The 12,741-nt window shown below is 47.9% G+C and overlaps 2 protein-coding genes across 7 annotated transcripts in view; one reads left to right on the top strand and one right to left on the bottom strand.

The window, feature by feature from the left end:
* The window catches only part of Kif1c (kinesin family member 1C), a 24,646-nt gene extending 21,741 nt beyond the window's left edge, over positions 1-2,905 (bottom strand). The window contains exons 1-4 of the mRNA XM_027922609.2: positions 2,696-2,905; positions 869-988; positions 501-633; positions 4-80 (exon numbers count right to left, since the gene is read on the bottom strand). Of these exons, the coding sequence (XP_027778410.1) occupies positions 4-80; positions 501-606 (183 nt within the window). The 5' untranslated portion in view covers positions 607-633; positions 869-988; positions 2,696-2,905. The remainder of the gene's footprint in view (positions 1-3; positions 81-500; positions 634-868; positions 989-2,695) is intronic.
* Inca1 (inhibitor of CDK, cyclin A1 interacting protein 1) lies at positions 1,556-12,658 on the top strand. Of its 6 annotated transcripts, none has more exons than XM_071603639.1 (7): positions 1,556-1,585; positions 5,453-5,536; positions 10,471-10,584; positions 10,805-10,844; positions 11,101-11,294; positions 11,746-11,911; positions 12,241-12,658. In XM_071603639.1, exons 2-7 carry the CDS (start codon positions 5,493-5,495, stop codon positions 12,382-12,384), a joined length of 702 nt encoding a protein of 233 aa, XP_071459740.1. In that variant the 5' UTR covers positions 1,556-1,585; positions 5,453-5,492; the 3' UTR covers positions 12,385-12,658. The 6 variants fall into 6 exon arrangements, with proteins under 6 accessions (XP_071459740.1, XP_027778412.2, XP_071459736.1 ...); XM_071603635.1 differs by lacking the exon at positions 1,556-1,585 and adding an exon at positions 2,198-2,319; XM_071603636.1 differs by lacking the exon at positions 1,556-1,585 and adding an exon at positions 2,941-3,119.
* Positions 12,659-12,741: the final 83 nt, after the last annotated feature.

Below are 12,741 nucleotides of genomic sequence, written 5' to 3'. Positions count from 1 at the left end.
CACCGAAGTGTGTGACCAGTAAGAGTAGTCAAAGGTGAAGCTTTTGGGGGCATCCTTGCTCTGTTTGGGATTGATGATGGCTGAGAGGGCAAGGGAGGACAAAGGAAGGAAAGTCAAAATCAGGTCCTCCCAAACTCTGCATACTCCCATGCAAATCCCTGGGATCCAAGCATCCCACCCCACCTCTGCCCTAGCTCATCTCTCCCCTTTAACACTCCCCACCCCCTTCAGTCACCAAAGCTAATTTTGGCTTCCTAGGACCCGCCCCCACTGAGCTGCCTCTATGGATTGGGCAATGGAGGGCTCCCAGCCAACATTCCCCCTCCCAGGGACAGGAACATGGAAAGGCTAGCCTGCCCCAACCCCCGCCCTTACAACTAACTCGCACCTGCTCTGTGCCCAGCACAGCCCTCCTTCTGGTTGGGCCCAGCAGGACTGGCCTACATGGTGGGCCTGGCCTTCCCCACTTGTGCCCAGCCAGGCCCCTGAGACTCACTCACAGGTGGTGTTACCCTGCATGCTGACCACACACTTGGCATCCTGGCTGGTCTCACGGGCATTGAAGGGTCGAACCCTCACTGCCACTTTCACCGAGGCACCAGCCATAGCTCCAGACACTCTTGCCCTCCTCAGCTGGAGGACAGAGAAAGGGGTGATCAGAACCACCAGGAGGACTGAGATATTGCCTCCCAGCTTCAAAACCATTTCTGCACTCCCTTCCCCAGCTCCTCAGCCCCTTAAGGATCCAGTTCCGGTTCCCTGATCTTTCTCCCAAATGTCAAGGTCTTGAGGAGCTCCCAAAGGTATTCCTGCTTCTCTGCCCAGCCTTATCCCAGCTTGCAGAGACTTGGGCCATAACCCCAGTTACCTGGCGTCGTGGCCCCAGACCAGGGGTGCTGTATCAGTTCTGGTTGCCACGGGCCCTCGTAAGGAGAGCCCCATCCTATACTCTGGGCCTGGCCAAACCAGCAGGAACTGTGGGAAAACCCTGGTTGTGGGAGAAGAGTGGTTAGGAGGCACCTGTGGCTCCAGAGGTCTGTATGGGGTTCTTCATTTAGAGGGCAAGGGGTGTTAGGAAAGGTAAGGAGACTGCCCCTCTGGAGTAGCTGAATGCAATGTGAATCCAAGGGCAGGGACCGTGATATTTTTATTCCTCAGTCACTCACAAGTATACTGAATGCTCAGATAGAGGAAGGAAAGAGAGAGAGGGAGAGAGGGAGGGAGGGAAAGAGAGAGAGGGAGGAGCTGGACAGAGGGCAATTCAGAGAGGGACACATGGGCACAGACACTGAGGACAGCAGGAAGGGGGAGAAGAGGAACATAAAGTCACAGACACCAAGAAAACCAGAAAAATAAAACAAAAGGCAAGACTGAGGTCATGCTATGGAGAAAAGAATGGGAGGAGGAAAGGAAGACATACAGGAATATCAAACCCAGAGAAGGTGAATAGCAGGGAGTGGGCTCAAGGAACAAACTATAGGAAAGATGAGAGAACAGAAAATCTAACCAATAATTCCTCTTCAGGATCAGCAAGGGAGAAGTAGAAATCAGTTGCCACCTAGAGCCCACCACTTCTAAATACGAGGTAAAGACTATTGTTGAGGGGCAAAGTCCAAGGGCTGGAGGTACAGCCTGGGACTTAGGCTCCACAGGACCTGCCTTGTGAGCCCCAAACCCCTTGCCCAGCCCCCAGCACTTCCTCCTCAGGATCCAGGACAATGGGCAGGGGAGGGTGGAGTTATCCTGTATCCATCATACCAACCCCCAAGGCTCCATCGCTGGAGGACCTAGAATACCTGTGTCTTTGAAGGAGAGGACACTGGGAACCTCCCTGAAGGAGGAGAGAATGTGAAGAAGCAGGCTGATCCTAACCCCAGCCTGGAGCTAGTGCTATGGCATCCACTGGGGAAGGTGCCAGGCTGGAGCCCAGGAATGTGGGTGATCGGGTGCCCACGCCCTGGGAGGAGAGGCTGAGTAGCCCACGCCCATGAACAGAAGGGTGAGGATTATGGAAAGGGATCTTTGCTGGGCCCCAATTTGTGGCCCCAAAGAACCTCAAACCTCTGTCATGCCGGGCCTTACCTCCACTAGCCTTTCTGGGTAGAGCATGGGAAGGGTGAGGGGTTGGTCTGTCCCAGGACAGGAAGGGAGTAGCCGAAATCACAGAGGCTGGCTCAGGAAGAACAGCCCTGACCCCCTAGACCCTGACCAAGGGAGGGAAGGACACTGCTGAACACATGCAAGGGTGACGCTGTTGCCGCTAAAAGAGCAGAGAATGGGATGTCACGGCTAGGTGACAGCGGGGTAAAGGAATATGGAGTAGGTACAGGGTCTGCGGGTGTCGCTTTAAGGGCACAGGGGATACAGGGAGGAGCCGGCGGCTGGGGTGGGGCCGACTGACCCGAAAGGGGGCTTCGGGCCACCTGCACCTTGCCTACTCCGCAGTTCTCCAACAGGCCCCCGCCGGGCCTCTCGGAGCAATCATGCAGACCCTGTCCTGCCGTCCAGCTAACCTACGGCTGCCCGGGGCCTGGCACCTCTCTGCGCCTCAGCGGGACAAATAGCACATGATCCCAGCTCTCGCGCTGAGCCGGCGCCCGCCGGGCGGTGCAAACGGGACCCCGGCTCCCCGCCCCCCAACCCGGCACATTCCTCCGCGGGCGTCCCTTCCCTTCCCCCCACCCCCACCTCTCACCTCGTCGCGGCGGGGCTCCAGGAGCAGTCAAGCGGAGTGCAAAGGGACAAACTTTCCGGGAAGCGTGAGATGGGAGCAGGGAGGATTCGGGGCCGACTCGGGGCTGCCCCCGCCCCTCGCCGGGTCCCCGGGCGGCGGGCGGCGGACTTGCGCCCCGGGGGCGGCAGCAGTAGCGGCGCCAGCGGCCGGCGCCCGCCCGGGCAGCGCGAGCTGGGGCGGGAGCCAGGGGCGGGGGACGGGCGGGCGCGCGCACGCTGTCCCGAGAAGAGGCCAGGAGCCACCCGGCTACTCTTGTTAAAGGGGCAACGCTCCCGGACTGTGAGCTCCCCCCCCGGGCGGGGACCTGAGAACCGAATTACGGACACAGAAGGGCTAGTCGGACTTCAAACTTTGGAAATTACCGGCGCCTGAGGAGCCGGAAAAGGTGGGGGCGGACCCTACAGGGGACCCAGGCCCCGGACCCGCGCACGTCGCCGCGTCGGAGGCGCTCCCGGAGGGGCGGGAGCGCGCCTGGGGGGCGGAGCCGCATGGCAGGCTCCTCCCCAGGGGGGCGGTTCAGTCTATGCCCCGCCCCCAAACGCGCCTTGCGCGCGGACACCTCCCTAGGCCGGGATCACGGAGTCCGCGGTCCTCCGCGTTCGGCCTGTAGCTCTAGAATTCTCAGCTTATCTTCCTCAGGTGCTGTGGCCAAGCGCGGACGCCCTCGGCGGCGCAGCCACCAGTGTTCTCTCCTGGTCCCCAAGTTCGCCGTCCCGGGTCCCCCGCCTCAGGCCCAAGCAGCCCCTTCAGGTCGTGGTGCCCTCTGGAGCTGCAGCTGCCCGCCCAGACAAACCACCTCTGCTGACTCAGCCTGGCTACTTCAGGCCCAGACTGCCCCTCAGGCATGGGCCCACCACCTCAGGGCCAGAGGGATTCTTTAGGCCCCCCCAATTATGCCTTCCGGCCTAGCTGCGCCCAAAGGTCCAGCCAAGACCCAATGCACCTACCTGGGGTCTCGGTGGCCCCTCAGGCCTCAGTCTTTCCCTTCAGGGAGGTAGTGGCTACTCTACTACCAGACTGGCTCCTGACTCCTCAGGTCCTCATCCACCCTCTCAGTCTTGGCTTGCCCTCCAAGGCCTTGCCTACCCCTGGGTCAACTGTTGAGGGATCCTGTTTGCCCAGTCCCACCCTCACTCCCACCCCTGACCCAGTACTGATGATTGAACCCAGGGGTGCTCTTCCACAAAGCTACATCCCCAGCCCTTTGTATTTTTTATTTAGAGACAGGGTCTGGCTAAGTTGCCCAGGCTGGCCTTGAACTTGCCATCTTCCTGTTTCAGCCTTCCAACTAGCTGGGATTACAAGTGTGTACCACTGACCTGCTCTGTCTGACTTTCTTAAGCCCCGTCCTAACCCTGATAGGCCACCCACATAAGGTTTAAATCCCCCTCAGAATGCTCTCAGCTCCCAGCTGCCACTAGCTCTGTCCCAGGATATTCCATTTAAATCCCACCTGCTCTTTCAGCCCCACTCTATCCCATCAGCCACCTCATTTTTTTTTTTAACCTCAAGTAACTTTTTCTTGACCCATACCTAGTTATTCTTGGATAACTACTTGTTCAGCTCCAACAGTTTCCAATTGGCTTTTTCTGTTTTTGTGTGCAACCCATATGCATTTTCCTCTCTCATCTAGGTTTCTTTCCCATCTCCACCCCACCCCCATCCTCCCAGTTCTGGGGATGGATCCCAGGGCCTCTGGCATGCTAGGCAAGAGTTTTACCATTAAGCTATATTCCTAGTGCTCATTTAATTTTTTCAGTTTTTTTGTTTGTTTTAGTTGTAGATGTTTTGTTTATTTATTTTTATGTGGTTCTGAGGTTCAATCCAGTGCCTCACAGGTGCTAAGCAAGCACTCTACCACTGACCCACAATTCCAACCCTCATTTAGTATTCTTTTTAAAAATTTTTTTATTTTTTAGCTATAGGTAGACACAATATTTTACATTTATGTGGTGCTGAGGATTGAACCCAATGCCTCATGCATACTAGGCAAGTGCTCCACCTCTGAGCCACATCTCCAACTCCCTCATTAGTATTCTTGACTGCCTTTTCTACCCACCCCAACTGGCTCTCAGGTCATCTTTGACTGCCCCTAAATATGACTCTGTGCAACTGACCTCCCTGTTCACCTATTTGCACAAAGACATTCCTAACTGCCCCTCCATTTCTGTCCCCAATGTATCACTCTGTCCACACTTCCACTTACCACACTCATACCTGATTCATTTACCAGCCTTCAAATTCTATTATTTCTCTAACTGTCCTTAACCACCAGTTCTGTGCTTACTACCCCCAATGCTTCTGCCCATCCAATCTCCATTTATCATCCTTTTTCATTGAATTATCCCATATTACCTGGCAAGGCCCTTAACTGCCATCTGTAAATTTTACTTACTTAATATATTTAGCTTAAGAAATTTTTTTCCCTTTTACCACATCTACCCTTCCTGTACTTACCATTTTCAACCTGTATGTTTAATTAATAGTCCAGACTTAGGAATATCTTTTCTCCACTGCACCCCCAGTCCTGGGGATTGAACTCAGGACTTAGTGCATGCTAAGCAAGCACTTATCACTGAGCTCCATCCCTAACCCTAAAAATACCTTTTAAGCTGTCTGTTTTTAGGGTCCACACATTCTCTTATAAATCTCTAAATCAGCTGCTGGTCTCATCCCTACAGCCCTGAGAAAATGTTTCATTTTCCATTATCCTCCTAGCACCAAGAAGGAAACAGTCCAGGTACCCACCAGTCCTGTCATGCAGGTACAGGCAGATGGAGACAATCTCATCCCCTTTGCCAAGTGAGTCCTCCCTGCTGGGTGTGGGGGATGAAAGTGGGATGGAGGGAAGATTGCATGCTTGGATTCTTCTCTGCAACCATAGGGAAATAAGGAACAGAAAGCTCAGCTTTGTGTCTGGGCTTGGGAATTGATGGTTCATTGATTTATTCAACGGATAGTTTTAATTTTATTTATTTATTTATTTGGTGTTACTGGGGATTGAACCCAGGGGTGCTCTATCACTGAACTTTACTTCCAGTCCTTTTTACTTTTTGACACAGGGGTGTCAAATCTGGTTTTGAACTTGTGATCTTCCTATCTCAGCCACCTGAGTCACAGGGATTTCAGGCATGCACCACCAAACCCAGCTCAACAGAAGGCTTTTAAACTTTACAATATTCTGTATTAGGCACTGGGGATTCAACAATTACCTATAGGTACTTCACTCAGAGAGCTTACATTCTAGGGTAGGGAAGACATAATATATAAACAAATATAATTTCAGCTAATGTTGAGTAACATAAAAAAAAATAAAACATAAGTGGAATATAAAGGAAAATAGCAGGTCTTGGGGGATACAAGGCTAGAAAGTGTGATTGTAGGGAGTTGAACTTGAATTGAGATCTGAAAAGTAACAGGGAGCTAGTCTAGAGAAGAATTGGGGCCGGCGGGTAGTAGGTTAAGAAAAGCCCCCAAGAAGGAAAAAAGCTTTGTGTGTTCTAGGAACAGGAAGCAGGCCAATGTAACTGAACTTAATAATCAAGGGAAGAGTAGAGTAAGGTCAGAATCACCAGTCAGAGGCCAGATAATTTGGAATGTTGTACACTATAGAAAAGAGTTTGAATTTTATTCTAAAGCCAATAGTAATCAAAGGCTGAAGATGTGGCTCAGTTGTAGAGTTTAATCCCCAGCATCAGACACACACACACACACAAAAAAAAAAAAAAAAAAAAAAAAAAAAAATTGAGGTAAGCAAAAAGTATGTCTAAGCAGAGTTTTTTTTCTTCAGCTTTTTATTATGGAAAATTTCAAATATAGAACCATAGAAAATAGTATCATGAACTGATGTGCCCTTTTCAGTTATTTTCAATAATTATCATTATAAAGGTAATCTTTTCATACCCATTTACCCCCTCCTTCCCAGTTTATTTTAAATATATCTTAAACCTTGTATTACTTCACATGGTCATATTTTAAAAGATTACTCTCATTGCTCTGTGCAGAATAGATTGTGGGGGGATGAAAATGGAAGCAGGGAGAAGAAAAGGAGAAAACCATTTCAATAGTTCAGGAGAAGATGATCTGGAATATAGCAGTGGGAATGGATATGGTGGAGAGTGGTCAAATTCAGGTATATTTCAGATATAGAACTTGCCAAAGGATTGTAAGGTAAGAGAAAACATATGCTAGGTCTTTGGCCCTAGTAACAGGACATTTGGGGTGCCTTTTAGCAAGGTGGAAAAGGCTGGGGGCTATTGGGTGATGTTGAGTAGAACCCAGGGATGAACCAGGGTTGGAAAAATAGATTTGGGAATCATCAGCACATTGATGGTATTTAGTCATGAGACTGGGTGAGATCACCTAAGGAGAGATGGAGATGCAAATATAAAAGACACCTAAAGGGCCTAACCTCCAAGACATTATACATTATATTACCTTTTTTTGTGTGTACCTGCCGCAGTCCGGCTGCAGCAAAATAACCGGGGGGGTGACGAACAACTTGTGTACGTTGATATAGCAGGAGTGGAAGCCGTTTATTGTAGGACAGGAGTGGTATTTATACATTCCACAGAGCTTATCTTAATTAGCATAAACTAGATACATCAGTCAACCAATAAAAAATCCCCACACTTAATGGCTCGCTGGTGTTACTTCACAAACCACTCCCTCTGGCATTTTGCCAGGCGCCATCCTGACTTGTTTACAGACTCTAACATGTACCAGTGATTGGACTCAAGGGTGCTTAACCACTGAGTCAAATCCCCGGTCCTTTTTATTGTTTTTTATTTTGAGATAGAATCTTGCTAAGTTGCTCAGGGCCTCTGCTAAATTGCTGAGACTGGCTTTGAACTTTCTATCCTCCTGCCTCCTGAGCTGTTGAGATTACAGGCATGTACCACCATGCCTGGCAGGACATTTAATAAAGATCAGGAGGGCTATCATCATTCAATCTGGAGGTTTTCGAAGTGGAAAGCATTATTCCTTTTTTTTTTTTTACATTTTTTATTTATTCTTTTTAGTTATACATGACAGTAGAATGTATTTTGACGTATCATCCATACATGGAGTATAACTTCCCATTTTTGTGGTTGTACATGATGTAGAGTTATACTGATTGTGTAGTCATATATAAACATGGGAAAGTTATGTCCGATTCACTCCATAGTTTTTCCCAATCCCATCTCCCCTCCCTTCCTCCCACTCCTCCCTGTCAATCTGGCGAACCTCTACTCCCCCCCCCCCAACACCTATTGTGAGTCATCATTCACATATCAGAGAGAACATTTGGCCTTTGTTTTTTGGGGATTGGTTTATTTCATTTAACATGATAGTCTCTGGCTGGCATGCGGCCCGGGTTCGATCCTCAGCACCACATACAAACAAAGATGTTGTGTCCGCCGAGAACTAAAAAATAAATATTAAAAAAAAATTCTCTCTCTCTCCCTTAAAAAAAAAAAAAGCAACAACATGATAGTCTCCAGTTCCATCCATTACCAGCAAATGCCCATAATTTCATTTTTCTTTATAGCTGAGTAATATTGTATTGTTTACATATCAAATTTTCTTTATCCATTTGTCTGTTGAAGAGCATCTAGGTTGGTTTCATAGCTTAGCTGTTGTGAAATGAGCTGACTTTAAGTCCTTTGTGTATATGCTAAGGAGAGCGATAACTGAGTCAAATGGCGGTTCCATTCCAAGTTTTCTGAGGAATCTCCATACTGCTTTCTAGAGTGTTTATACCAATTTGCAGTCCCACCAGCAGTGTATGAGTGTTCCTTTTCCCCCACATCCTCGCCAACATTTATTGTTACTTGTATTCTTTTTTAGTTGTTGTTGTTACTTATATTCTTGATAATTACCATTCTGATAATTACCATTCTGACTGGAATGAAATGAAATCCCAGTGGAGTTTTAATTTGCATTTCTCTAATTAGTAATGATATTGAACATTTTTTCATATATTTGTTGGCTACATGTATTTGTTCTCATATGAAGTGTCTGTTCAGTTCCTTTGCCCATTTGTGTGTTTTTGTTTTGTTTTGTTATTAAGTTTTTGAGTTCTTTATATATCCTGGAGATTAATGCTGTATCTGAGGTGCAGGAGGCAAAGATTTTCCCCCATTCTGTAGGCTCTCTCCTCATGTTCTTGGTTGTTTCCTTTGGTGTGAAGTAGCTTTTTAGTTTGATACCATCCCATTTATTGATTCTTGATTTTACTTCGTGTGCTTTAGGAGTCTTGTTGAGGAATGTGGTTCCTAAGCCAACATGATGGAGATTTGGGCCTACTTTGTCTTCTGGTAGGCACCGGGTCTCTGGTCTAATGCCTAGTCCTTGAGTGAGTTTTGTAAAGGATGAGAGATAGGGTCTAATATCATTTTATTTAAAGAATTTAACCTTTATTTATTTCTTTTTATGTGGTGCTGAGGATCAAACCCAGTGCCTCCATGTGCTGGGCAAGTGCTCTACCACTGAGCTACAACCCCAGCCCTTATTAGTTTCTTGTTTTTTGTTTTTTAACTACCTTTATGCCACATCACGCTACTAAATCAGTCAGGGTCACTCCAGGTGAATTTGGGCTAACTAAATAAAAGACACAGACACAGAAAGTACCTTTTTCTTTGGGTTCAGTGACAGCTCCTCAACCACAGCTCCTACAAGGGGGGCAAGGCAGGAAAGAAAGAGGGAGAAGCATGTCTGAAGCCCTTTTATTGAGGAGAAGACACTCCAAGAAAGTTCCACCCTAATGAGACAAGGGGTTAGGTTTCAGGGGGTTGAGTCTACCTTCGTGATCATCTCAGGTGCTGTGTGGGATCAAAAGGCAGAGTGAGTGAAAAGGACACAAACATGCACAGCCCAGACAGAGAAGTCCAGTCCGCTCGTGTGCTCAAATGCTCACACTCACATACACAGTCTATGGCTGGCCTGTGACACCTTTATTTTATGTGGTGCTGAGGATCAAACCCAATGCCTCACACGTGCTAGGTAAGCACTTTACCACTTTACCCTAGTCTCTAATTTCATTTTGTTAAATATGGATTTCCAGTTTTCCCAGCACCATTTATTGAAAAGGTTATCTTTTCTCCAATGTATGTTTATGGCACCTTTGTCTAGTATGAGATAATTATGTGGGTTTGTCTTTGTGTCTTTTATTCTGTACCGTTGGTCAACACGTCTGTTTTGGTCACCAATACATGCTGTTTTTGTTTCTATAGCTCTGAAGTATAATTTAAGGTCTTATGAGCCTCCTGCTTCATTTTTCTCTCTATGAATTGAAAGCACTATTCTTAAACAGCTCTGTACACCCCTCCCTATCTGCAAGGATATTATTCCTTTGGAGATAGGTGAAAGTAGGGATAAACAGAGGTTCTCTCTCCTGGAGGCTTGCATTGACTTAAAGGAACCCTGCCTGTTAAGTCACCTGGTCTTCCTCTTTAACAACCTTTAACAACCCTGCTTGCTAAATATTACATTCTTTGGCTATGAATTATAGAAGCTGGAGATTTAGTGATATATGAGTTTCCAAAAATAGCTCATCTCCTCCTTCACCCCAGCTCAGATCTCCACTCAAATTAAAGTCCTCACCCATCTTCCTCAGCTAAGTAGAAAGAGAGGACATGACCTGAGGGAATCTGGGCAACTGTATGGTCCCATGGAAGAATGTGCCCCTGAATCCTATAGTGAGTAGATGCTATAAGGTAAGAGCCAGATGTGAGTTTACCATGTCCTTACCTCAGGTGTTCCAGAGTGGTCAGCCGATCTCCACCCCTGAGCCTCCCTTCCCAGAGCCTCACATCAACATCCCAGCGTTATGGAAATGTCTTCTGGGAGAATCTTTGCCAAAGGCCCAGGTGAGTAAGAGAAAACGGAGACCAACTAGAAGTGGGAAGGTGAGGCTGTACAATTTTAACTACCATAAATCCTTACAGCCCGGGTCTAAAGATTAATTCTTCATTGGCTGATGGACATTGTAGCTCCTAATGCCAGAGAGTTAGTTGGGAGAGGTCATCAGAGAAGCAGTATGGATGGAGGTGTCCCTTCTGACCTTAGCCCCTTTTTTGTGTTTTGCAGCCCCACCTGGACAGAGGAACAGTATATTCCACCCATGCTGGTATGACAAACTCTGACCTTCCACAATTCTCTGTTAAAATTATACTCATTGCCTTCCTGTCCCCAGCTATTCTTTTACCCGTCCCCTCAGTGTTTCCCAACTGAACAGTTCCCTGTCCAGACCTTCCTTTCTGTGAATCAAGCACCATGTTTTCTAAGAACTGAGCTTCCCAAGACCCCTGATTCCCTAATTCAGTCCAAGTTCCCACTGAGACCCAGTTCTGCCTTCTAGCTCCTTTTTTCATTCTCTGGCACAGAGAAATACTGGCTACTCTCAGCCTGGCCTGTACCCTCTTGAGGGACTCCCACCCCCTGAGATGCTTTGCAGAAGAAAGAGAAAAAGATCACATTTGGAGAGAATGAAGCAGGGACCTGGGAGCATCCCAGCCCGGGTAAGGGCTGTCTCTTATCACCTGGAGGACATGAGGAAGCGCCAGAGAACCATGGATGAGTAAGGAGGCCTGAAATGTGGGCTCTGGGAGTAGGGTTTGGGGACAAGATAGTTTGAGCTAAGAAAGAAGTTGAGTGCTTTCAGGAAATTGGACCTTGTTTGGAAAAGAGCTGTGGGATTGGAACAATTGAAACAGAATTTCTATAGTGTAGAAAGTAGGAGGGAAATGAGGGATGGAGGACTAGCCACCTGAATTGGAAGGAGTAGAAACTGGATCACTGAAGACAAGAGAGTATGCCATAGAACTAGGGGGAGCTAAGAGTAGCTCTGGGTTCCTAGACTGAAAATACTGCAATTTGGGGGGTGTAGAAAACTGACAATAGTAAGTTGGAGGTCAAATGGCAACATCCTGGAGTCCCAGTAGGAAGTGCTTCAGAACAGAAAGGTGAAGGGTGGAGAGCTGGAAGCCTGGCCTCTAGGCACCTCTCTCCTAAGCCTAAAATTTCCACAGACTGAAGAAGGCCCAGTGGGGCAACTCTGGGGCAGCATCTGAGCCTCTTGTGCTTGACAAAGAAGGCTGTGGATTCCCCAGCACTACTGAATATCCTGATCTGGAAGAGGAGAAGGCAACCTATCCACAGGAAGAGAACCATTTTGTCACTCCTGGAAGGGACCAGGTATGGGTGGAGAGGAGCTTGATGACGTGAAGAGTGATGTGGTTCCTTGGTCTTGCATGAAGAAATAGCAAAAGCCAGGTTGGATAGCTATATTTGAGAGGTACAAAAATAAAGTAGGGGGCTGGGGTTGTAGCTCAGTGGTTGAGCACTTGCCTCGCATGTGAGGCACTGGGTTCAATCCTCGGCACCACATACAAAAATAAATAAATATATTAAAAATAAAAAATAAAGTAGGTGACTTGGGGGTGTCTGGGTTTGGGGCCTAGGAAATCTGGAAAGAGATCCGATGTGCGGTTCTTTCATTCTTTTTTTCAACTTCTCATCTCCAGCTGCTTTGGTCTCCCTGGAGTCCCTGGAGCCAGGAAGGCGGTTGTGCCTCCAGACGGCTGAGCTCTATGTCTTACAGCACTGTCACAGCCAGAAGGAACCCCGTGTACAATTCCTGGGGCATGGAGTTGGAGTCTGAGGAGTAAAGAGAAATCATCTGTGCCCAAGATGCTGGTGCTACTTCAAGAACTCAAGAACAGTTCCATCACTATAATCACGCCATTGCTGGCATGGAGCCATTTCTCTTTCCTTAACCTCTCCAGCTGTTGGTCCCATCCTCCAGAATAGGCATTCACAGCCCCCTTGGGCTTCCATCTCAACTACCCCCTCTTTCCGGAACTCCCAAGCCAGGTTTTCCCCTAGACCTTCCCCTGGCTTTGTATTCTTCTCTGTTCGGTTATTAAAGAGCAAGTGAGTGGAGCTTGGAGTTTTCTCTCTGCAAGGCAGTGATGGAGAGATTAATGAGGAAGGGGGGTTCATTTCAGCTTCTCAAAAATGAAGTC

The sequence above is a fragment of the Marmota flaviventris genome, chromosome 17 (assembly GCF_047511675.1).
Source record: "Marmota flaviventris isolate mMarFla1 chromosome 17, mMarFla1.hap1, whole genome shotgun sequence".
NCBI lineage: Eukaryota > Metazoa > Chordata > Mammalia > Rodentia > Sciuridae > Marmota > Marmota flaviventris.
Note: the sequence above shows the minus strand (reverse complement) of the source record. Positions and strands in the feature narration are given on the sequence as shown.